At 32.1% G+C, this 27,801-nt stretch overlaps 1 protein-coding gene across 6 annotated transcripts; it reads right to left on the bottom strand.

Annotated features, from left to right (window-relative positions):
• Window positions 1-5: 5 nt before the first annotated feature.
• On the bottom strand, window positions 6-26,001 carry LOC143237699 (uncharacterized). 6 transcript variants are annotated; one of them, XM_076477222.1, is made up of 7 exons: window positions 25,983-26,001; window positions 17,486-17,512; window positions 14,570-14,710; window positions 8,784-8,984; window positions 5,747-5,988; window positions 5,327-5,474; window positions 6-249 (listed from the first exon to the last, which is right to left on the bottom strand). In XM_076477222.1, coding segments are annotated over exons 2-7 (849 nt in total). In that variant the 5' UTR covers window positions 17,488-17,512; window positions 25,983-26,001; the 3' UTR covers window positions 6-134. The 6 variants fall into 6 exon arrangements, with proteins under 6 accessions (XP_076333337.1, XP_076333340.1, XP_076333338.1 ...); XM_076477225.1 differs by having other exon boundaries at window positions 14,618-14,710; window positions 25,983-26,000; XM_076477223.1 differs by lacking the exon at window positions 25,983-26,001 and adding an exon at window positions 24,764-24,881 and having other exon boundaries at window positions 14,618-14,710.
• Window positions 26,002-27,801: the final 1,800 nt, after the last annotated feature.

Here is a 27,801-nt window from a genome sequence, read left to right as displayed (position 1 = left end):
CATCATATGAAAGAAGTCACTTTATTTAGCCACCATCAATTCAAAATCCTACTATAAACACACAACTGTGGTTTTGGCAACTTACAAGACATAGATCTAGCATTCTACACAAACTCTCATAATGAATGTACTGGCTAACGAGATGAGCTAGAACTTGACCTTTCAACACGTCTTCTACGAACTGGTGACCTAGTTCTTGACCTTGTACGTGACCGTCTTCTAATTGGTGACCGACGCCTTGGAGGCGACCTGTAAAACAAGTTAAAGTTGCTGATTAAATTTTGTAAACAGGAAAAACAAAAGTATTACAAAAAAGAAATAAGATTCTTGTAGTGGAAAGTCCAAAACATTCAAATCAGACAAAACAGTCCTCATGTTTGTTACTTTATTTATCTTCATATTATACATAAACATTTTTATATCAATTCTCACAACTACTCATGTTAATTTTTACATAATGTACATTATCATATACTATAGTATCTTCTTGTTGAATAACATTAGCATTGAAAGCTAAAAAGTTACAAGTATTGTGTAAACTTCAATAATACAATAATTATCAAATCATGCAATGCAACACTTAGAGCAATTTGGGCCCTCATATACCTAATTTACCCATTTTTGTGTCACTGTTCATGTGATTGATTAAGCAGAACTACATAAAGGACCAATTCTTTTAAGTTTAATTTTGATGTTAAAGATAATTTTGTGTGTGAGTGTGCATGAATAAGTGCAAGCAAAGCTGCAACTATATGTTTCAATACAAAATCTCATAGCCATAGTGTTAATACAACTGAAAATGTACCAGTTTACATATTCTTCCACACAAATTTGGAGACTGTTTTGGATATTCACACAATGCTACCACAAAAGCTACCTGCACAAGCTGTCTACAATCTTGAGCTGATAAACAATAAAGGAAACAGATAGCCAACAGCAACTACTGCCAAATATAAAGCCTCTAATCAAATTTGGCTGTCACCTAGTGTAATTTTTCAACAAAAGTTCTGAAGATTTACAGTGCAGCATGTTAACTAGACATGGTTTGTAGATTATCAATAACTTGTTTGAAGGATTACCTGAGAAAAATACTTTTTTCTTATAACAGATTTAAGCACACATCCAATGATTATATGCAAAATATCCCTGCCCATGACTTACACAGATTATAATGAGTAGGCACAGACAATTATTTATTAAATTTTAAAACTCAGTAAAACTATTTTAATTATTGTAAGAACTTTCTTCATTTAGAATATTTAATAACAACTTAATATTCTTCAAGTCACTGTTTTCTAAACTACTGCCACTTTGCAGTTAGCTGCAAACACACACACACAAATTTACCAAGAAATCTGAAAATTTGTCTTAGCATTACTCATTTTTAACCAAGTGTATGACTGTGTTACATTTCAAAATGAGAGTTATGAGCAATTGAAGGGTCAAACATTTATGAACCCAAAACCAAGATCAACAAAATTCAGCAATTTTCATCAAGCTATAACCTGTTTCTTTTTCCTATTGTATTGATCTATGGTTAACTAACATTCAAATGAATAGCAAGATGGATTACTGGATTTAAATGAATAGTGATGTCCTGAAACTTAATATATTTACAACTTTGGGTAACATATATATGTTATAAATATTTATTACTTAATATATATCTGTATTTTCCTTGCACATTGTAGCACGTAATTACGACCTTATAAATTAGGCAATTATTTAAAATACATGGAAAAGTAATCAAAGAGCTTCACATACATACAGCTAAAGTAAATATTGTAATTTCATAAACAGCAACACTAAAATTGCATTTATAGAAGTAATGATTACATTATAGCATTGCTAAACACTGTTATGATATGACAGTGATTATTTCATTTAACCCTTTCCCAGTGAGCTTAGTGCAACATACACAAGTTTGTCTACACACGTTAAATATTTGCACTATAACTCTTCTTACAGCATACATGTCTTCACAAAATTTGGTAGTCTTTTAATTTTTTTTTGGTATAGAAAAAATCAGATTTTTGAAATACAATATTTTCCTAACGATTTGTATGTGAAAATATTGATTGTTTTATTATTAGTCCAAGTGCAAAGTAATTCATGTTATGATTAACAAAAAAAATCTTCTCAAAATATTATTTATGTAATCTCTAAAATCTCCTAAATACATTTCAAATACTTGTTTTCAGTGAGACCTTATATTTTGTTACTTTCTATATCCTGACTGTGCAGGGTCTGTCACTTAACCAACCTCATGACCATCATAAAGAAAAGTAGGAAATAAATATAAATTATGGTTTTTCTTGTGCTCAAATGACTACATATTATAACACAAAACAATGTTCAGCCTAATTGTATTAAACCTCATAGCATTATATGTTGTTTTTGTTTATTACATTGACCTTCCAGTTATGCCTAGGTAACATTACATAAATGGCATTTTAGTGGAGCATTTGCACTCATGTTACTTTATCCAATTGTATAATACTGACTTTTAGTCTCACCTGTCTTGGCTGTTTTAGTATACTAGTATTTTGTATTCATTCACATTTCAATTATTATCCATTTAAAAAAAAAAGATCCCAGGGTACAAGTTACAATGTGGAATTATAAAGTGTACCTCAGGTTTTGAAGGTGACTGAAGAAGTAGGACCTACATTATGGGGAGAATACACCATCTATCAGTCTTAACCTCCAATTCAATAGTCTCCCATAAGAAATACACACAATCAGACAATAAATTAGGAGAACAAGATGCAGGTGTTCAAGCCCACATCTATATCATCCTTCACTGCTTGCAGATAGTTGTGGGAAAGTGACTGCTCTCCCAAGTCAGAATAAGAAAAAGATAAAAATGAGGAAATAAGGTACTACCATTTGGGGGTAAGATGAAACTTATGTCTTAATGTTAGTAATCCTGACATCCAATATGGTAGAGGCACTAATAAACACAACATTGAACCATATCAATATACTAAGTTTACTGTGACTGTTGTGCTTTTACATGCAGGTCAAGGTATACATCCACATAAAGTAGTGCCAAATTCTTAAATGACTATGTTTAACTAAAAATAATTATTAGTAATTTAGTAAAATTTCTCTGATTTTTATTTTTTGTATTTATTTAGTACATTTTTTATATTTATTACAGAATAGTTTAAAACTTTATCTAGAATTTCTTTACTAAATCCATTAATTATTAATTTTTGTATCAGTATTCCAACATTACTAATAAATTTAGTTCATGTTATAAATAAATATTTTTTATTTTATAAAATGAATTTGTGAAGTAATAGGGTGAAAAGTATTTAGGGCAGAACATGTGAGACATCTTTTGATATTATATTTTATCACATTTCCAGCAATATAATTACTATAACAAGCTCACTGGGTTAGTTTCATTTACAATATGTCACTAGTTAAGGCTATTATACTTAACTTCATACAGATTGAACAATATATATAAAGATTATTACTGTTTAGAAATAAATTATGAAACTTATTTTCCTTAAAATACAGAACAATAAATAAAGAAGTAAATTAAACAATTATCTCTTCTCGTTACAAACTTTGCACTCTGTTGTTGCTGGACATAGATTGCCAAGCCTTTTAAAATGTTTCATGTGGAGGATATGAAATTTTCTTTTTAGGTTACATATACATACAGTTCAATAACCAAAGAATTAAATATAATTATACTAATACAACAGAATTCCACTATAACATTATTAACCTTAGAAACTAAGCTGTATTTAGATTTAAAAAAAAACATGAAATTTCAATCAGACTAAAGACACAACTTACCTTCTTGAAATCTTGGTTCAAAAAAACGTGGTAGTCTTTGCATAGATTAAAATGACTAAGAGAACCACTAGGGGACATTATAAGCTGTTGACTTTTTATTCACAGGTTATATACTAAAGTGTACATAAGGGGCCATTATGTTTGATTCAATACATCGGCTATATCTCAGCAAAAGCAAAAGATACAAGGTTATTATTTTACATTCTAGTTTGTTAATATTGGTAATTGAAGTTCTTAATTTGTACAAAACTACAGGCTTAGTATTTTAAAATCAAACATTTAAAGTGCTGCATTCAACATACCACGTGACTCACTAAAAATCTATATTTAGGTGTGTTCTTTTAATATTTACTTTAATACTATATATGAGTAACTTTCTAAATTTAAAAGTGAATTGTAATATACAATTTGATTCCAAATTTGCTAACATAAATTCATAAAATAATAGATCAATGAACTTTTGGATGCAAGTCAACATAAGAAATGACATGGCTTTTCAGTTTTCCATGTGTAAAACGAATTGAAATCTTACAATGTCTCCCTAGTGGTTTCTTCAGCCTCTGTAAAGTACTTGCACAGGAAGCTTTTTTTATTTTTGCTATATTCCAAGTCATAAGACATTAGTGAGCTCAAAAAACATTTCTTAGACCCAAATCCTGTTATTACTTAAGCTTGAAAAATTATAATAGTATTCTGTGTTATTGATATAGTAATTTATAATTTTTTTGTTATTTCAATATGCACTTATAAAACCTGTAATTATTTTGTTCTACACCCTCCATATGCAGAATTTGATAAGGCTTAGCAACTCACAGCAAATAGCAAATGAGTACAAAATTTGGAATGAGAAGATATAATTGTTTTATACATTTATTTATTGTTTATGTTTAAAGAAAAAATATTTGAAATTTAATAACTTATTTGTTAACAATAACATACATACTATTGTATTATAACAAAATGCGACTATTTTATAAAATACTGCTCCACTAGAACACAGCCAAAACAGGTCACTTTGTACAGGCCTGTTTCATTTTCTTGGATATGGTAACATGAGTGCATGTTCACTGTGTCATTGCAACTTATGTAATGTTAGTCAGGCAGGGTTGAAAGGTCAATAGAATAATAAATATATATAGATTTTGAATGTTACGAGATTTAAGCCACTCAGACGAAACACTTGTGTTTTCATGGTATCATCTCTAGTCGTTTTTAAATAAAAAACAATTTACATTTCCTAAATTTTATGGTGATTACATATGCAGTCAAATCAGCCAAACTATACAGAAATACAATAGTGGAAATAGCACATAAAATACAGCTTTTTTCTAAAAACATCTGATAATTATATGAAGGGTAAAGATTTCACATGTGAAATTTTAAAATTTTCTGATACATGAAGTATTTTTAATCTGGCGCTATTAATTTCCTATGAATACCTTGTTTTTTTTATTTATGTGAAGCCATATTAAATTTTTACATTTCAATTGTGAAAATAGTTGCTTCTTACCTTCGACGAGCACGTACACGAGGAGGTGGGGAACGTCTCCAAGAAGGAGGTGGTCCTCTACGTGGAGGTGATGGTTGCCTAAGAGGTGGGGGTCGTTGTTTAGGTATCAACACTGGTGCTGCTGTAACTTCTTGCCCATCTATTTGACCTACAAATTAAACAAATTGAAAAAAATTCAGAGAATCAAAGAACAGTTATAGGCAACTGGATTCGGTAAATTATTCATATTTACAAATGTTTAAGTGTAACAAAAAACAGAACAAAGTACTTTGTTTATATAGCAACACTGAAAATATGACTTAATTCAAATTATTTCTAAAACAAATTACAATAATTTAAGAATTTTTTAATCCTACAGTGAAGTTCTTCCAATTAACATAACTTACAAAAAATCTAATTAAAATTATCATTATTTTTTACCTCCATCCATATGCTTCAGTGCTTTTTCAGCATCATCTGATTTTTCAAACTCAACATAAGCAAATCCTCTTGTTAAATAACTGTTTGGTCGAATTTTAGGCATATCTACACTTTTCACTGTTCCATATGTGCTAAAGATTTCCATCACATGCTCCTTAGTGACATTTTTGGTTAATCTACCCACATGGATCTTTGTAGGTCGTGGAGTAGGGCTACGCTTTCTTCTTCTTGGAGATGGTGACCTACACATACAAGATCCATACAAAGTGACGAGTTTGCCACCAACAACTTGTATTTGTAAAATATAAATTCTTTTATATTTTGTCAAAATAAGTAAAGAAAGAAAATTTTAAGGTTAAACATTTGTTAGAAATAAAAATTCTTTACACATAAACTTAATACAAAAGTTAAAAAAAATAAATCTGTAAATCCTTTACTTTTAAATACTATTTTCTTCAAAAATCTCAATGTGCAAATATAAGCTAAATATACACTACTGAGTTGCCTATCTTATCATAAAATGATGTTTTGTCTCCTAGTTTGAGGTAACAAGATATAGTGATAAGAATTATCACAAGTAAAAAGCATTTACTTATTTCAGTATTTGTTTTGCTGGAAAGCGACAGACCTCGTACAAAGTTTTATACCCAGGTTAAAACAAGCAAATCAAGTTCTTGTTCATAAGCACTATAACAAGTCATCTTTATCTCTTCTATGGGCAACACCACAAAATTGGTAAATATTTCGATTATTTTTTTAATCAGCTTATGTCATATAATTGTTACTTTATTCAAAGCTTAAATCATGAGACTTTATAATTAAAAGTCAATGTGTAATGTGACTAATTTTTTTAAGTGACAAATTGTATACCCAACAATGCCCTTGATGAAAGTACAATGAATCCCATGAAAGTCCGAGTAAAAATGAATTCTCAGTTCATAATGGTTTTCTTTTTAAAGCTCCTGTAATACACATTAAATGTCTTGCATTTAAAAGTTTGCTGTTATTTTAAGAAGATTGCACTCCTTTGTCTTTTACTCTCTTGAAATGTGTGGAAAATATGAACACATACTAAAATGAACAAAATATCTGAGGATTTTCCACAGCATTTATTCTCCAAGAAAACTGTTCTAAGACAGTAGAGATGGTTCAGGAGTGAGGAGGTGTAGCAGTCCAATTAAGGAACTTTGCACAAATGGCCAAGCAGCCTATTTCACAGTAGAGATGTGGTCAAGATTTATACTTTTTGAATTTGGTACAAGTCAATGCCTTAAGTTTAAACTGAATTTTGCTTCTACAAAAACAATATTCTACATAATAAAGTAAAGTGAAACATTTCTTTAAAAAAAAAGAATATTATGAAATACTTCTCTGATTCAGGTTTAAGTACTTATTCTAACTAGTACAAATGAAAAGTTAATTGTTATGAATTGAAAAAGAAGGAAAACTTAAACAGCAGCAGTAGCTTTATTCTCTGCACTGTAGCTGGATATTTTAATTTATATTTTTGTTAGTATGAAAAACAAGACAAAATATATGAAAATTTTATTTACAATATTTGACCTATTGCATTTTCTTTTAATGTTTGTTCAAACCCAAGTATTTACAGTATCTAATGCAGTAATGATATCAGTTATTTGATATTGGATATTTATGGAACTGGTATGGCTTAATATGTATAATTAGGCTTACCATAATTTCCAAGTCACAAACCAAGACACTTTTCAATTTTGATTACAGGTACCAGGATTGGTATAATAAAGAAGTGCTTTCATAACCTAACTCCCCTTATGCTTTAATGCTACCACAAAAAAAAAAAGGGATACTGGTAGTTTATACCTCTCACATTTATTTAAATTCAGCAAGGCCAGGAACATAAAAATTTCATTAATTTTTCACTGAACACTTTTTTTTGTGACCATTCATATTTTTCACTTGAATGAACTTTATATGGCTCCCTCTACCCATCAACTAATAAAATGAAAACTTAAAAGTATTTTTTGTCAACACAAAGTCAGGACTATGCAGATTTTAACATTTTCCGTTTATCCTTTTTGGAGTTCATGCCTTTTCATCAAAAACTGGGACATTCCAAGACAATTCAGTGTCAACCAGGACAAATTAGTAAACTGGATGGGACAATTGGACAGACCACTCAAACCAGGATGTTTGGTAAGTTTATGTATATTGCATATGTGTAGAATTCCTGTATCCAATTTTCATTCTCAACTGCACCTTGATTCACTCAGCAGAGCTGGAAAAATTAAGGAACTATGCTTTTTCAATTAAAATGCAATATTTAAATATAATTTTAACCTTTACATACACATTTACAAAACATATTCAGAAATCTCCAGTTATTAGCAATCTTCTCAGTCCTTCCCTGACTGAGAATCTAATTATTAACAAAATCTCCAACATAAAAGTAAAAAGTGTGGAGAGATAACATGTAGATCATACTGTATTTACTATATCCAGTGCTAACAATGCCTTTTTTCTAAATATCTGCACTTTTCAGGCCAGCTGGGACATGACAAGACATAGTTATAGTTAACATGTTATTTTTATTAAAAAATTACTTGACAATAACTATTACAATGTGAAGTGGATCAAGTTAATGAAATGTAATTTTTCATTAATCTTATTTATACATATAAAACCAAACATACATAATATTATGTATATCAAAATATGCACTTTACTCTGAAAGTGATTTACACTAATTTTAAAACTCCATCTGTTTAAGTGCTTTATAGCTACACAGAGTAATTTTGTTTTCAAAGTTTTACTATATTGACTAATTTTCTATAAAAACTACAAAAAACTACACCAAAATACAAATAAAATCTGCAGTTTGACTTGTTACTCATAGTTATGATAAAACTAATTACACTGATCTTCCTTGAATCATGCTTATTTGATTGAAATAGTTTTAGATTGCTTTTCACCTCTAAAATTTCAAACTTTAGTGTCAAAAGCTACACTGAAAGAGCAAAAATCCTTTGTTTTAATAATTGGTTAGTGATGTTACATTTACCTTGATGAAGGTCGTTTCTTCTGATCACGGTGAGAAGCTGAACGTTTTGGTAGTCCAGAAGAAGAAGATGAGGTGGATGATGAAGAATTAGATCTAGATCTTGAACGTGATTTTCCACTACTGCTTGAACTAGAAGAGCTTCCACTGCTAGAACTAGAACTACTTACACTAGATGAAGAGGATCTGGACCTACTGCGTGAGCTGAAGAAACAATAAAGAATTTCACATATTTTTCATAATAAAGAAATATTATTTACAATAACTTAGCACTCTAAATTAGTCATTTATTGCCTCCAAAATATTCCACAAATAGTGACTTATGTCATCTACAGCAAGCTTAAGAACAGCTATACACAACACAACATACTTGATGTAATGCTTAGCTCTCTAATGATTAAACTGGTTCAGTGATTTCTTTCAAAAAGTACATGAGGAGTAAATCACTCACTATATCAGAACTTTATCTGAAGCATTAGGTTTTACAGCTTAAAAATAACAAACACAATCAACCATTACATATCAATGAATTTAACACATACAGACAACTACAATGTTCTTAAATTATTAACATGTCACAGAGAAATATTAAAACAACAGGAAAAATCACAATAACATGATAGTTTATATCAGGAAGTTCAATTATTTATTAGCATTTGGCTATCAAAGTTGTTATATCATTCAACTACCATATGGAGGTCTCATGTTCAAATTCCAGTTAAATTAGAATTTTAAGTTAATTTTTTTATTAGGATTATTGTTTCTACACACTTGTTATAACACTTAAAGTTTTTGAATAATTGGAAAACAAAAACAAAATCAGAGATTGAATAAGGAGTAATATTATAAACACCAGTGACTGTGTAAAAAAAAAAAACATTTTGAATACCTTTTAAATCCAATGTTATTCTTAGTGGTTTTTATCTTAGTTATGGGGTTTTAAACACTTTTGTCAAAAACTTTATGAACATTTTTCATGAAAATTATACCTTTTTTGCATTTGCCTGTTACCATAAAAATTCAGTCTTTGCCATCACATTTAATGAATTGTAAGATCAGACATTTGACCATAATAAAAAATATACAGGTACAAGAGATGACGAAAGATATACAAAAAAGTTTTCATTAAATATTAGAAAAATGAGTAAATATTCTTTACATAATCATTAATATAAATTTTAAAAAAGTATTCAAAAATCATTTTCTTTAGATTAAATTTTGAGAAAAAGAATTAATCAGCATTTACTATAAGTCAAATAGTGTATACATGTAATACACATCTGTATCTATATCTATGATCAATAACTTTTTATGTGATATATCTTACAATTCAGAAATGCGTACTTGTCTTTATAATAAACTTCTAAACTTTATATTAAAACAAAAAAGGGCAATCAGTCAGTGCTTATGGTTCATAATACTGTATGCACAAGTATGTGTATTTTATAAAATGTGACTTCGGAAACTAATACCTGGTTGCAGATTATGCACAAATTTCTTTATCCTGCCATATTCAATCTAATACAAATCTGATCATTCAACCTTTAGGATATAAGCTGATTCAATTGTAATCAAAGTTATACTAACCCAACTGTTTTTTGTGACATGACAGTTAACTCAGAGTAAGTTGTATAATAACATAATCAGTACAGAATAAAAATAACTTTATTCACTTTTGACACATGTACTCCAACACAAACTTATGCATTTAACCTTTCATGCTCACAATTTTATTCATCTTAGCCTTACATACTTTATATGAATCTCATCATTTTCCACAAAATAGAGATTTAAAACTATACATATTACATCTTACTTTCCTCAAGTTAATGGTACCATGTATTCCCTATGGTTAATTTCTGGTGAGGTGGGAAAAACACAAAGCTGGGAGAGGAATGTAGTAATCCAGTTGCAGCCAAGTTAGTTTTGATTAATCAATCAATCATGTGGTGTTACATGTAGATAAAACTAGTAGAGGTACGTATCATTGGAAATGCATTTTCAGTTAAGGAAAATCTTAACTTTAAAGATATACTTACAATCTGCTGGAAATATAGCTAGAATCCCACATTAAGAAGGTGGACAGACCAGTGTGGGCATAATCCACACAGAAAGCCTCTGCATAGAACAGTATTGTATCAAAACAAAACTATATTCAGAACTAGTATATCAGGAATGGAACAGAATATGAGTAATGTAATCACGATCATAGACCAGCCCCAAACAGATAGCTGAGGTTCCATAAGTATGGTTTAAATTAGGGGGTCTCAGTCCCTATATCCCACCAAGAACCATTCTTTATAATGTAATACACACACACACACACACACACACTTTTGATTGGGAAGTATGCAATACCAAAGTGGAAAAAACTTTCTCCTCCATCTGAAGAAGTCCAAAAGGCAACACCTCAAGCTCAAAATGACAGGATCGTACATACATTACTCGATCAAAAGAACAGAACTCATCCAGTCTGAAATTATAAACATTCAGCCACACCACCCAACCAATTGGGCAAGGAGTATTCCACATGCCCCTTGAATTATGAAAAGGACGTGGAACCTGTGCTCAACCAGGGGCCTAGGATGGGACCACTACACATTCAGAATTATGAGGAGATAATGAATCTTGTTCCATAAACAATATACAAAAGCAGCATTGATCAAAGAGAAGGACCATGCACACCCCTACCAGATAGCATAGTGTTAAATCTGAACCAGAATTATAAGTATGCTCCTGTGATAGCTGATGACACTCCTACTGGCATTTGGGAAAGACACAAGGACTCAAGTCGGAAAATCTCCAACTTTACCCTCTTTCTCTGAGAGTTGAGGAACACAAACACCCTGAAGGAAAATCCTTTGTCTGTGACTGAAAACTGGATATGTAAAAGACTCCCTGAATCCACTAATAAAATCTGGGGTTGTTAAGCACAATGTGAAGCCTTGAGAAACAGTGCAACAGGTGAACCAAGTTACTTTGGCTTGACTCGTGATAGTCCATGCTAATATGGTATTACTACCTGGTAAACACCTAAATGATCTTGTGGAATACTTCTTTTCTACAGAACATGTTGCAACCAGTTGTAAAAATAATCATACTCTTTAATAGATTGTTTAGACAGAGTATTCATGATGAAACTTTGTAGAATGGATGGCAACTGCATGTTGTGGAGACACAAGTGTAGTGGACAACATTTCGAAAGTCTTCTGCCTTTCATCTTCAGGTCAGTGTGCGTACAAGGTGTTGTCAATCTTTTATAGTGTCCTGGCAGATTGTGGAGAGAGGTTGGATTATCACTGTTTCTGATTAGAGGAGAGACTTCCTGTAGATTCAACCAATGGTAACCACAGGTTACTCACCTCTGATCCAAAATCTCTAATCCAAAATTATACTGAAAGTTTAATAGTGTTAATATAAAATAATTTTGATTTTTCTTGTTTTCCAGAACTTGTCTGTGTTGATTATTCTAGTTTTCTACCAGTTTATTCTGTGTCCAGTTGACGTGGCATGCTCTACAATGACTGAATGTTGTTTTCATAAGTCTTGTACTATATGTTATTTTGTTCTTGTCACGAGTTTTCTCTGTTTCTCCAATGTATGTATCATTGCAGGAACACAAAATTTCATAGATGACGTTTTTGAGATTCTCTTTGTAAGGTCGCTGTTTTTTTTTTTACCAAAATGGACCTAAAGATATTATAGGACTTCCACCAGCCTTCTATGTTGAATTTTTTGGCTATGTGTTTCATAATTCAACCAATCATAACACGCTCTCCACAATCCACTAGGACACTATAAAAAACCGACAACACCTTACACACACATTGACCTGAAGACGAAAAGCAGAAGATTTTCGAAACATTGTCCTCTACACTTGTCTCTCAAAACAGGCAGTTGCTGTCCATTCTACAAAGTTTCATCAATAATCATATTGGTTGTTAGTGTGGAAATGAGTTCAAAGAAGCACACCTGTCTGGGCATTACCTGTCACAAAGTGGGATCCAGTGAAAACAAAATTTAGGGGACTGCCTCTTTATAATCCAGCAGATGTTATTAAAAATGGCCATGGGGTAGGGGAAAAACTCCCAAAAGAAAGCTTCCTAAGAGAAAAGCATCAGAACAAGTCTGAATGACAGCTAGTATTAAAGTCCTCCACTAGATAATTGAAATGGGCAGCAAAATACAAATGTGCTGAATTTGATGAGATGTTGGAAGATACTTTACCTGTAAAGACCAAAATATGCAAAAGTGGATATTTGAAATACTATTATTGAAAAAAAAAAAAAAAATCAAGGGAAATGAAGGATCCCATTGAATACACAGTTGAGACAATCACCAGAAAAGGAGGTAAGTGGGTCACATAGCACTTCCAGGCCTGACAGGCCAAAAAAATTAAAAAAATACAACTTATTGCATCAGTAACATACAGAAAGCAAAAGAATTGCAGAGATAGATATATCCCCTTCCGTAATGGCCAGAGACTTAGAAATAAGGGACCTATCACGATATAGCAGAACTTAAGGGAGAAAGTCCTAAAACATATCAACAACTACAACTTATGAAATCAACATGTCAGCAGCCACAAAATATACTACCACCAGAAGCAGTAAACCAAGACAAGTAAACAAAAAAGGAAGGTACAAAGTTTATCTATCCTATCATGTATTAAAAGAGTAAATATTCTAACCTTAACTAGAAGTTCAGGAAGAAGTAGAAACTAATTAGTCCATCCAACAAAAAAGTAAATCACAAAACACAATGATTAAATGAAGAAAAAGAATAGGATCCAAATCAGACTCATGAGAAGTTTACATAGTAAAGAAATGTGTCAGAAAACAGAGTCCAAATTAATAAAAATTGTAAAAAATTAAGCCTTTTTAATATGCATTTTAAAACATAACTAAAATATGACGCTAAAACCTAATAAAATTTAATTGTCTAACATATTTATAGGTGAGAAACAAAGCATTAATGAGGAGGAAAGTCAAATAATGCTGAGAGCATAAGTTTTTTTTTGGAATTCTTTGTGCCAATTTAAAACTAACTGTGGGGAGATAGAATTCCAAATGTGGCTTTCATTTGTTACAAACATCTAACTCAACTAAGCATAAGTGGCTGAGAAATTACCACACTGCATTTAAAGTGGACATGGCATCTGTCAAGAGCCCTAAGAAATTTCTATTTTCTCTCAATGTCCCCTAGAGATTGAAAGAAGAATGTGCAAACAGAACAATAAAACTAGATTCTACATGTAAACACACACACACAGTTTAGTATATACAACTAATTTTCAACTTACAAAATATAAAAGTTAAAACTTTGAAAATTGTGCATCAAACTGAAGTTTAAGAATTTTTCTTTTAGGTTTCTTTTGGAATAAAAGAATTAAAATTTAAATAGTATAAAACTTTGAAGTATAATGTAAATTTTAATGCTAATTTCATTGATATACACTGAGAGTAAGATTGTTTAATTAAGTCTTGAATGTAACAAAGTAAAAACCTCATATGTGCAGTATAGTGGTGCCTGTAATTATATGGTTAATGCTTACTTTCAGTGAAAGCTTGCAAAATTACATGCAGATACACAAAACATATAAGTTATAGTATGTAAATTACAAAAGTCAATTTGGAATCATAAACTTGGCTGAGGCCACTTTGAGAGAGTTAAAGGGCCAATTAATACCATATAAATACTAAAATAAACACCAACACTACATACATGTTATAGTTAATGACAACCACACACTTGTGATTGAAATTTCTTTCAAACTATATACATCTAACCTGTCACTTGCACTTTTACTATCATCACTACTAGAAGACTTTGCTCGCCTCTTTTTTTCTTTATCTTTGTCCTTCTTAACAACTGTCTTTGTCTTCTTGCTTGCAGAAGCCTTAGTTCCACTAGTGCTTCGATTCTGAGTCCTATTACAGTGTATCAAAAGTATACGTACATACATTAAAAAGTATCAAAAGTATACATACATACTTCCAGATACATACATTAAAAAAATTAAATATAAAAGCAAAAGCTGAAGTAAAACATTAACATCTCTTTCATTCAGGAATTTCAGTCCTTGTTACGCTGACAAACGTTAACTGAAATGATATACTAAAGTTAAAATACTTGATCAAAAAATTGCAGGTCATAACTTTTACTGAATAGGCCTAAGAAAAAGTGTTAATACTTTAGCTTTGTTTAAAACAGTTTGCAAGCATAAAAATATTGTACACTGAAATTTATGGTACATTTCTAAAAAGATGCTTCTATGAAACACATTAAAACAAGTAACTAAGATACAAGTATAGAGCAATACTATTGTATCATCATCTACAAGAAATAAGAGAAAATCAAATGAGACAAAAACCCATTCAGGTCACCCCTGAACAAAATTATTTCTTTTTTTAAAGCCACCTTAGATACAACCCTTCATATACAAATTCCTATCCAACAAAGTTCCATAACATTTTTTTAACCAATAGTTCATAAACCATGCTGTCAAGCAGACCATTTCAAAAGTGTATAACCAAAAACTGTTTAAGAACAAGTTTTCTTCTAAGCATGTAAAACTGAAACTTATTATTCCAAATTTGCATGTTTATCTGTACATCCATTTCATTCCAGCACTCAGAAAACAAAAAAAAAGTTGTCTAAGCCCCATAACAATTCTGAACACCTGAATCAAATTCCCCTGTAATTTTTACATGCTACAGAGGAAAAAGCAAACCAAAACTCAATGTCTCTCACTTAAACCATCATTCTAGAAGCCCATTGCTACACTTATGTGATGATGATATCCATTCTGTATTCAGATAACTGGAATAATGTAGAAGTTACAGTAACTTCTTTGTCTTTAAACTTAAAGATCCTGTAAGAACTCTTAAATGGTCTTTTCAACACAGCTAAGTGTTTTAAAATTTTATCAATAATTACATCTAAACCTTTTCCTTTTACAATTCACTTTCTTATTATACAATGAGTTTTTTGTTGTTTTTTATATACTTGGTTGTTTGGTTTGTGTTGGGAATATTTTTCTTCTTTGGGTTAGAGCTAACTATATGTGCTAAATAGTTAGGACTAACACTGATTAAAAAAATAAATGAATGTAAAATGTGAAACATATATTAAGTTTTGTTTGTTTGTTTTGGAATTTCGCACAAAGCTACTCGAGGGCTATCTGTGCTAGCCATCCCTAGAGGGAAGGCAGCTGGTCATCACCACCCACCGCCAACTCTTGGACTACTCTTTTACCAACGAATAGTGGGATTGACAGTCACATTACAACGCCCCCACGGCTGGGAGGGCGAGCATGTTTAGCAACGCGGGCGCGAACCAGCGACCCTCGGATTACGAGTCGCTCGCCTTACGCGCTTGGCCATGCCGGGCCTATATTAAGTAGATGTGTGTTTTACTAAATTTTCGAGTAGCAAACATATCCAGCAATGCCCTTGGTGAAAGCTCAACAGATCTGATGAAAGTCCAAAAATAAACTCTCCATCCATACATAAGGAGCTTTCTTTTTGAAGTTCTTGTAATGCACTTTAAATATCTTCTTACCTTAAAAGTTTTATTGGTTATTTTAAAAAGATTCTACTCACCTGTTTTTCACCTAAAACATACACAAATTTGCTAAAAATAAGCAAAATCTTTGCAAAAATTTTCAATAACATCCATTTTTTAAAAAAAGGTATAGCATTCCAAATGAAAAACTCGGCAGAAATGACAAAAAATTGCATCACTACCTGTTCAAAGCGGCCCATTTCACTGTAGAGATGTGGTGAATATTTCTACTATCTGAGCTTTGTACATTTAATGCATTAAGTCTAATAATAATCTTGAATTGTGTTTCTACAGAAAACAATATCCTACATCAAGAAGTAAGAATTATCATAAAATATACTTTAAGTATGAAATACTTCTCTAATTCAGGTTTAAGCACTTACTGTAACTACTATAAACCAAAAGTTAAATGGTATGAATCAGAAAAGAATGGAATTATTAAAACAGCAGCAATACCTTCATTCTCCAAATTGTAGCTGGATAATTTATTACTGTATACTCTGACTGTTATGGGAAACAAGCCAAAATAATGAACATTTTATTCACCATCTTTAACATGTAACATTTTCTTGCAACAAGTTCAAATTCATCTATTTACAAAAGCTACTACAGTGATAATATATGGATTATTCTACAAAGTAGTTTTACTTTCTAACATATGGGAAAGTTTAACATGGATATGGTCTGCTTTTGAACTACTAAGTTAACATGCCAAGACTGGTTTGCATCCGTCAACTTTTAAGGGAAAATTGTCCACAAACAGACAGACAGTTTTATCTGATATTTGATACTTACCACACTGGTATGGCTTAATATATATCATGCATATGCAAAGAAGAGACTTACTTACACACAAATTGATGTTTCACTTGGCCAGGAAAACCATCACACATTTCTTGAAACAATGTCACAAAATAAGAATGGCCAGAGAAATCTGGACATTGGGCAAATATAAATACCCCAAGTATGTAGTTTTTAACCATTCTTTAGCTCACTAGCATTTCTGTATTTATAACCAAATAATGTTCATGTGCTTTCTATCTAACAAAAAACATGCAAGTTTGAATAAGTTATAATTTAAGAAAAAATATTTTATAATATCCCCAGGTAATATATAAATAATAGTGAAACATACTTACATAATTGATTGATTCTAAACACACCGCCTAAAAATAATAAAAAAATAATAATTAGTAACCATGTATTAATTTCTAAAGAATATGAATTATGTAAAGAAAGTCTAAATTGGCATTATATTTTAAGCTGAATGCCAACAAAAGTTTTTTTTTTGCTTGTATAACTATTAAAATATAATTATGTTTCCCTTTAACTATGCACTTATTTACACTGAATTGTAATTTGTACATTAAAAAACAGTCAAGTACAAATAATAAAATATATCATTTCTACTAATATGCTACATTAAATATCAACATACTGATTGCAGATTACATCACAAGAAACTTCTCAACCTTTGTACTGTTTAATTACAGACCTGTACTCAAATTTTATGCTTCACTGGGTTGGAAAGTCTCCATTCTTTAGCTCATTCTCTAAATACTTCTTAGCATTTCATTATTTATAACCAAATAATTTTCATATGCTTTCTTTCTAACAATAAGCACTATGGCTGTTACAGAAAACTAATCAATTGTCAAGACAGGGGTTTCTGTGGATCACTCACTTAAAACCCTTCCTGCTAGCTTATTTTCTCTCAATGAAAGAGTATTCTTATTGAAGTTTACAAGAATATCTGGAAGATCAACAGGATTCAGACCTCTTATTTCTTTATACTATACTCTTCAGATAATAGGATGAGAGGACAAATGTTTCAGAGTTAGAAATAGCAGGCTAGGCTCCATTTAAGCTTTATTTTTTTAACATGAGTTGGCATTTTCCTACACTGAAAATATATTTTGAATAGATACTTACATTCTCTCACAAAATAGCTTTTCACAACCAACACTATCTTCTGTCAATGCAAATTGTCATCTCACGACACTAGCCTCCCAACTCCCACATCTGCATATCCACATCACATGATCATATTATAGAACATTGAAAGTGGAGAGGATGGGTAGGAAATGTGGGAAAAGGTAAGTATCAGAAATACATTTTCAATGTTGGAAAATGTTAACTTCAAATATATCTTACCTCTTCTCACAAAATAGCTAAAAACCCTTGGTGAACTGGTAGAGGGCCAATAACAACAACAAAAAAAAATCCCCTTTAAAAAGCACCCACAGAGAAACCAGGAGGTATGGAACCAAAAGAGAAAGCATCACAACTCCATAGTACACCACGCCAGTTCCGATCCAGGTATAAACTTCACTTTTATAAGTGTCACAAACATAAAAGATGAAAAACATGAGGTAATCCCAGAATATTTACGACTAATTAATGGGATTCTTTGGTGTCAACTTGCAAGGGTGCAAAAGACTTTATTGATAGTTTGACCTAACTCAACACCAGGCAGTATCTGGAATGGTACATCAAATAAGAAATAGGTACAGAATCACCTTGAAATGGAAACTGGTAGGAAAGAAAAGCTTCTGTGTCCAAATTCATCATCATTTGTGAGCATTTCCAACAAAACCAATGCCAGATCCACTGGGAACTGACATCCACACTAAATAATAATAAGGTGGAAAGTCCTGGTATGATGACATCTCCAGCCCAAAACCTGATGGCAATGGATATGGTGCTTCCAGTCTGTGGTTGGAGAAGGTTATCTGACTATATACAAATGGGAAAACATGCTGCATCTTACTATAGCCAACCTCAGATCCAAGAGAACCAACACCCATTAGACAGTAGGAAGAATAACTGCACACCTGAAATGCACTGGCAGTCCAAAATCTGGTAGCAGTGGGCATTTGTCATGTAGTCTGCAGTAGGAGGAGGGATACAGGCCAGATGGGAACATCTCCAAACACCAGACCCACCAGGATATATATTCAGAAGATAGTAGGTAGGAGCAACATCTCAGCCTGAGAGGCAAACTTCAATAATAGATATATATATATCCATGACATGGTGGAGTTCTTCAACCAAAACCCAGCAGCACCTGGAATTGTCTATCAGATCCACAGTAGGAAGACCAAGCCATCTACATATGATACTAATCATGATAGGGTCATTTCCAACCAAAACCAGATCTACCAGGAATGCACATTCAGAGAATGGCAGAAAGGAAAAATGCCAGGATAACAAAAAACAGTCAGATATATAAACAGGAATATTGCACAGAACTACAAGAGAAACCTGGCAATATTTGGAATGTATATCAAATCCACAGTAGGAAGTATGACATGCCAGTGACACCAGAATACTACAGTCCTACTCTCAACTAAGTGATATAATTCATCACTCAGAAGGACAGATATCCATGGTCCACAACTCCAGTAGCTAGGAACTGGTAAGTGGTAAGGACTCCAACACACCACTAGAAGAAGAGGAGGGATGCATTGGAGAGTCTGGAGGACTGAACTACCAGAGGCAGTGTAATAGGTGACCATAATACCCCATTTTGGAAAGCATAGCTACCTGATTGACAGAGTCAATCAACCAAACCCTAGCAGCATCTACAACTGTACACAAGGTACATGACAGGAAGAGCTACAACATAACTGAAATCAAGCATGGCCATAGGAAAAATAGTGTGAATTTTTTAAAAATATAGTATACCTGATCAAACACCATTTGCCAGAGTAGGATCCACAATACACTAGCAAAAAGAAAGAGCAGCCTTTACCAATACAAAAATTTAAATTAGTAAGGAAAATCTACACTAGTAGTTGAACACAAAAGCTGATAAATCCATGAGCAGAAATCAGCACACCTGTACCATACTACTGCCAATCGAGAAGTGATTAATGAGTGAAGATGCAGAAAGGGCAAAAATTACAGTACGAGTGGTATCTCACTCCAACCGATGGTGAACTTCTGCTTGACCATTTTCATATGGATAAACGAAAGCAAGAGGCTAGTGGCAGAGCATTGAACATTTACACTGATAGAATGCAGTACTGATCTATAAAAGCTATTTTGTGAGAAGAGGTAAGATATCGTATCAGAAGCCTGCATACTTGTTTTACCTGTCACAATTATTCTTCATACGAGTTAACTTTACCACCTTAAATAATGCACCTATCCTGTTGGATAAGGGCACAGAAAAAGTCAGCCTGTCTGTATTTAACCACTACTCATACATACAAGTGGATGGGTTAAATTTCTGAGTAATTTATAATTGAATTAAGCAAATGTTAAGTATGTGCACATTTTAAACAAGATTACAGCCAGTGGGCAGTTCTGTGGGATTAAGAAAATGCATTTGATTAGCTTGTTGGTTTGGTGTTTTATGGCACAAAGCAACTAGGGTATCTCACCAACCATCTGGTAAACATTTAAAATTAAAATTAGTAAAATTCATAAAAGGAAATTAAGATAAAACAAAGTTTTAAAAAACAAATAGCATTAAAACCAATTTTTACATCTAGTCTACAGCAGTAAGAGAAAAAACTACAGTAATACAAGTTGTAAAAGGCTTTCTGTAGCATAATTGTAATTACCATAACTCTCCAGGAAGACTAGCAGGTTAGTTCAAAAACCACCATTAGTCTCCTGAAGTTGGCCTTTCCAGTCCTGGTTACGAGTTATTTGACATTATGAACATTTTCAGAAAGTTATAAAAAGTTTTAAAAGACTTGTAGCAAAATTTTAATTATAGCTCATCAGGATGACTAACAGGTAGTTCACTTGGCAGCATTAGTCACCTGAAGTTGGCCTTTCCAGTCCTTGTTTCGAGTTATGTGACGTTACAGCCATTTTCTAATTTCAAATCACACTAGATGTACTTTGATTCTTATAAAGGAATCACATTAAAAAAGGTCTAGTGTATAGATTTAAAAAAATTTAAATAGCATTAAAAAGATTAATGACCTTTAAAAACTAAAAACATTCCCAAAGTGGAAAGTTTCACCATCACCAAAAACACTGTCTAATGTTATGGATAAAACCTTGGGATAGAACATGTTTAAAATGGTGCTGTCATTGAGAGTCGTAATGACAAGACAGTAAAATGTAGTTTATTGTGATCTCAGTGTTATACAAACAACACATTGGTGCATCACTCCAAGATAAAATAAAATGACAAGTTAAAAACCTGTGACCAAAGCATAGTCTAGTTAAAACAACTTCCTCTTTCCAATCCTTATGATAGCAAAACAGCCAAAGTCCAATAGAGGGTTTTATTTGGAAAAGCTTGTTTTCACCTTGCTTACTCCAAGTCAACTGCCAACTGGCATGGAGCTGAGCCTTTAATACAGGACCATAGTCCATGTATGGAAGGGGCACAGCAGTGATAGTGCCAGAGCAGACAGATTTAGCTGAGGTGTCAGCAAGCTTGTTTCTGCAAATACCAATGTAGCCCAGTATCCAGAAAAACTGGACAGAAGTAGATGTTACAGAGAAATGGGCCAGTCAGTTCTGAATATATGCAAAAACAGGTATAGAATTAACTTGAAACAATTACAGGGCCAATAGAGAACTGAGTTAATCAGTATAAATAGTGCAATTTGAATACTGGTTAGCTTCTGTGATTCAGGATGAGAGAAATGGCATACAGTTCAGCAGTGAACACAGAAGCTGCAGAAGGAATTCAGTGTTCAACCACCAAACCACAGTAAAGCCCACACAGTTACCACATTTTGAACCATCTGCATAAATAGGATGGTTCAAAAGTTGTTCAGCAAATAGCAGACAGTATTTCCAATCAGGAGTGTGTGCTTTTCTCAGATGACTTAAAGATAGGTCACATTTAGGGATTGTATGAAACCATGGTAGGATGGGCTGACCAGTAGATACAGCAATGTTATCCAAGGACAGACCCAATTCATCCAACTGCTCCTGGATACAAAGGCCAAAGGAACAATGGCAGATCATGTGTTCTGAAAAAGCATGGCCCACCAAGGAAGGAAAACACAACCCAGGTGGAATGCTTTGGTAAGGAACAAAGTTTAGAAGCATATAGTAAAGACAGTTGTGAACAGTACAGGTGCAAGAGAAGGTTCATGAGACTGTATATAAGCTCTGAATTGGGAAAATGAGGAAAGCCCCAGTGCAAAGCCAAAGTCCCTGATGATGAACAGTGTCCAACATCTTTAAGGCCAATGTTTTGGCAAAGCCATAGACCAGTGATCCATAGTCGAGTTTCAAATGAATAAGAGCATGATATATCTTTAGCATAGAACACTGATCCACTCCCCAGGTGGTGAAAGAGAGGACATAAGAGGATGTTCAGTGCTCTTGTACACTTGATCCACAGCTGCTTGATGTGTGGTATAAAGGTCAGCTTGTGGTCAAAGATAAGCCCCAAGAACTTTGTCTCATGGACCACAGGTAGCACAACTTCACCAATACGGAGTTCCAGATCAGGATGAATACCCTGTTGGAGGCAAAAGTGCATGCAAACTGTTTTACCAAAACCATGGCATCCCTCAGAAATGGCATTATCAATAACTAAACCAATGACAACGATTAGATAGAACAGGTTATTCATTTTAAATGAAATATAAGTAATGTACGATTTGTGAAAACAATTGTTTTCACCATGGAGAATAAAGAATTATAATGCAAAATTTGCAAAATCGCAGAATAAACCACAAGCCTGACATTTAGTGTAGTTTCTTTTGATGTTTTCATTAATGATACTTTTATGTTATGCATTTTTAAGCTAAAGGAATATTTTTAAATGAGAAAACACAAGGTAAATTTATTTAGGATTAGCAAATACAATAAACTAGGAGTTATGCAATGTTCAATTATTCAAATGGCAAACACTTTCATTTGTATGTATTGGTAAATATGTTATTACTCAAAAACACATTGCAGCAGTGTTCAAAGTAGAATATACCACATGCATGACTCACTTCTAGCATTGCATACAAGTACAAGGACTCCTTAGGTATTGAAAGCACATTATAATTATTATAGAAAAATTGAACTCGACTATAAACTTGGCTAGAAAAATATCTGTATCATTGTCCATGATACAAGTGCAAGTTGCGTTTCTATTAGTTAATGCTTTTGCTGTTCATCAGTGATTTATACTATTTTTATAGCTACATAACTCCTTCAGTAGATAAAGATAAATCAAAATATAAATAACTGATGAAAATAAAAATGTAACACCTCCCTAAAAATATAAAATGAATATTTAGATCAATAATATTTTTAAATGCACAGTTTTATTTATTTCATGTTATCAATAGTTACTTTTATTTCTTTGAATGTAAGGGCTTATGTGAACAGAGAAAATTAGCATGTTGTTTTAGAACAGGAAACATAAAATTAGTTTCACTCAAAAAAATAGCTATTTGATACATTTACACAATTTTAGGCACATAATAAACACAAACTCCACAACAAAAGAAAGCATGTTTAATATTTTCAAGAACAGTAAATTTTCATGAAGATGCACATGTTGTATCAAAAGTTATAGTGCAAAAACTTAATGTCTGAAAATCTGTAGACAAATATGTGTGTATATTATGCCAAACCTGTAGGAAAAGGTTTAAAGAAGACAGGGAAAGTAAAGTAAATGACAAAAAGTATTTCAATTGTAACTTGAAAAGGCATATTGCTAAAAACTGTTTTCAACAGATGAGAGGCACCTACAACAAATGTAGAAAATAAGTCACCCTCATAATGGGTTAGCTTCCCTGAACTAATTAATTTATGGGTACTGAGCAAAATGCCAATACCAAAGAAATGATACAATAAAAATTTGGCACAGCTCCTGAATCTCTTGTTAATATTAATATTAGGCTTAGAATAACAAATTACACATTGTAACTTAAGTTTCACTTTTATCCAATGTCTCTGGTAAATTGTAATATCCAAGGTGTTTTTATACGTTTAATCTATAACAGTGACTCTAATTTAAGTGTAATTTGTACTCGTAAGTATTAAGGGAATAATACACTATCACTATCACGCAGTATTTAAAACTGTCTATTGTGTCTACAACAACTACGTAGTACTTTAACATTAAAAACTAGTCTTAACTAAGCTAAATACTTATTTCACAAGTTCGCACTTCCTGTCAACCGTATAAAAAAACAAAACACTCCTATGTCGATATTTTACTTTTACTAAATAAAATTAAAAAATAAGTTTTACACACGGTATTTCATTTTGAATTTGTAATACAAGTAATAGTAATACTAATATTTACAATGGGAGCTTAGGAAAAAGAACAAAATGTTTTTAAAAATGTAATTATTATTATAGTATTTTGATGTTAAAATACCTTAACATTTATTTAAAAAGTATATAAACTTTGAAACTACATTTACATCAATTATTCAAATTAATTAGGCATAACTTACAATACTGTTCGTAAAAGCAACCCTTACCGTAACATGTGAACGTGCAACAACCACTCGAAACATAAAACTTATTCGTGACGACACACATATCAACCGTTAACAGGGCGAGCGAACCTTTGTGGCGTATTATCTTTGAAAACTGGATAAATCATGATTTATTTTTCGTAAAAGGTGTTAAACAGATCTATTACAAAGTATTGGAATCAATCTTGATAAATATAAGAGGCTGTAACACGACACAATCGTATCAAATTTTGAGAAATGTCTATAAAATTAATATATTAAACATAAAAAATAGCGTAAGATAAAAGTTGTTTTTTTTTTAGGTTTGTTAATTTCGTGCAAAACTACACAAGAACTATCTGTGCTAGCCGTCTGTACTTTAGCAGTGTAAGACTAAAAGAAAAGTAACTAATCATCACCATCCACCGCAAACTCTTGAGCTACGCTTTTACCAACGAATAGTGGGACTGACTATCACATTATAATGCCACCTTGGCTGAAAGGGCAATCATGTTTAGTGGGACAGGGATTTGAGTTCGCAACCCTTAGGTTTTGAGTCGAGCGCCCTAGCAACCTATCCATGCTGGGCCTCAAAATTCATTTTAACACTGAAAATAATGTAAAGGTATAGAGAAAATCTAAAATATGTAATTAAGAATGAAGACTTGTGATACAGAGAAGTAAAGGTTGGAAATTTATTTAAATATTTAATACTGAAAGTAAGAATTAGAAACTTTGAATTTTAAAATATATTTTGATCTCATGGTTATAAACACACAATGATAATAAAGTTATTTATCTAAATTTGAAATGTAATTCTGTAAATAGGTCGTGAAATACTCACCTAGCTTGACCCTCACTCTGACTCTGGTCAAAAACTACATTAACCCTTTCTGGCTTTCAAACACTTATACTTCTCGTACAGAAATACCATATAGATAATGAATGCACATTAATATAGACCTTTTCAGTTAGAATTATGTGACTAGTCAATAATATTGTCCAACCAGAGTCAACATACCAAAACTTTAAACCACCAAAGGATATGTACAATCACACACGGACATTTCTTTATGTTAAAATACTTTTACTTTAGAGCTGTCGCCTCTTACCGTAAACTCCATCGGACAAGTATACTGCAAGTGCCTTTGAAGGCTCCGATAAGCGTGCCAAAAGCTTACAAATAGAATTATTTTAAAATGGAGAAAATTCGGTGTATATTTCTACATACTAATTTACTTACGTTATGAATCTTAGAGATCAATAACCACAAAGTCTTACATTTGTGGTTTATCAAGATGAATTGAATATAGAATTACAAAAAAAAAAAACAAATGTAACTTAAAATAAGATTGACTTGATGACTTATCATGACTCCATGTTATGTGCAAAGCTGCACATATTCAGAACAAAGAAAAAAATCAGAATAAATGTTAATACACAAATGTGAAAATAATAATACATTTTATCTCAGAAAATATTTACCAAAATACAGAAGTAAGCCCTTTAACACAGAAATAAATATATACACACGCATATATATACCCAGTAAAAAAATGTCATTCCTGAACACAGAAATCATTTTTATATGTGTACTACTAAAACAGACTCTTTAACATAAATATAATATTTTTAAAAAACTCTTTAATACAAGTGCAAGGACACACAGGATACCTTTTAAACTAACAGAAACAAAAACATAATACGTTATAAATATTTACAGTAAAAAATACTAACAAATTTGCTTACCCTTTAGAAAGGACCATCAAACATACTACACAACAACAAAAATAGACAAAAGAAATTGCACTTTACATTTCGAAAAAGAAAATTAGCCTGTAGTATGGATTTATGATACATATTTAAATTGCAACTACAATATAGCTGAATCTAGAATGAAAAACCAATTTCTAATACATATTACAGCACCATGCCACTATCTCTATACAATTAAAATGGATTGTATGTCTACATAAGAAAATGAACTCTTCAACGTCAAAATTGAAAAGCAAGAGACAACAACAATAAATCTTCTAACATAAAATATTACAATATTTACAAAGAACCACTTTAACATAGGTATAACACTTAATAATCAAAATTATTACGAAACTTATAAGAAACCCTTTAATAACGAATTTTAATATATCACAAAATGAACCATTTAGCAAAGCGAATTAATATATAATTAAGATAAAAAATCTTAGAAAACAAAATCAAAATTAAACTACATTATCAAAATTTTTTTCAAAATCCAGAGGTACAAAATATACACATTACTATATCCCCACTTATCCAGAAGAGATAGATATAACATAGCCCCACCAAAGGATCCCTTAGTGTGGCTGCTGTTCCGCCGTGAGTAGCCACATTTAGTCTACATTATTTCTGTGCTTTGACCAATGCTCTTTTTATGGTCATCAAGTTATTTATCAACTGTTGTATGTTTTCATGAGTTAATCTCCTCCGCAATTGATCTCTATTAAGAGGGGCTTAAGCTTTTGTTCATTGTGCCCCCATCTACTGACAGTGTCAGAATTTGCTGGAAGGTCAGCTGTTGGTCTTGGATGGCAAGCTAGATGGTAAGTCTACTCTTGGCTCCTACTGGGTAGCAGTTCTTTTACTCTTCACAAACAACTCGTTGGTTTTATCTGCCGAACACTTCCAGTTTTCTATCGAGATTCTGGAAAATGAAGTTCCACAGATTAAAGCTACTTTGTCAACATCAATGATTAGGCTTCGGTTACCACTGGATTGTTTTTTTTTTTTTACCTTTTCTAATAAGGCTGACTTTACCACTTCTGCATATGTTATTGTCTCTATTTGCGGTGTTTCAGCTGTGATTATGAAGCAGGAATTATCTTTTCATTCCTCCTTGGTGTTTGTGTCTCTCAAAGATACCTTAGCTTCAGGAAAGTTTAGTTTATTTTGGGGATGTAGTATCAAGCTGAACGCACGCACACCTGTGGTGTTGTCAAAAGTTTGAAACAGGACACATTATGACATGGCATTGTCGGAATGGTCCAACTAATAAATGTTGCTCTACAATGAGTGCAAGCACT

The sequence above is a fragment of the Tachypleus tridentatus genome, chromosome 13 (assembly GCF_004210375.1).
Source record: "Tachypleus tridentatus isolate NWPU-2018 chromosome 13, ASM421037v1, whole genome shotgun sequence".
NCBI classification, from domain to species: domain Eukaryota; kingdom Metazoa; phylum Arthropoda; class Merostomata; order Xiphosura; family Limulidae; genus Tachypleus; species Tachypleus tridentatus.
Note: the sequence above shows the minus strand (reverse complement) of the source record. Positions and strands in the feature narration are given on the sequence as shown.

Bases quoted from the DNA above. Each gene is read 5' to 3' on its own strand.
- LOC143237699 (XM_076477222.1), bottom strand. The intron at 8,985-14,569 runs GTTAGATGTATA...TTGTTTCTTCAG, and splicing joins AGTAAAAGTGCAAGTGACAG to CTCACGCAGTAGGTCCAGAT. The intron at 250-5,326 runs GTAAGAAGCAAC...CTTGTTTTACAG, and splicing joins CGTGTACGTGCTCGTCGAAG to GTCGCCTCCAAGGCGTCGGT.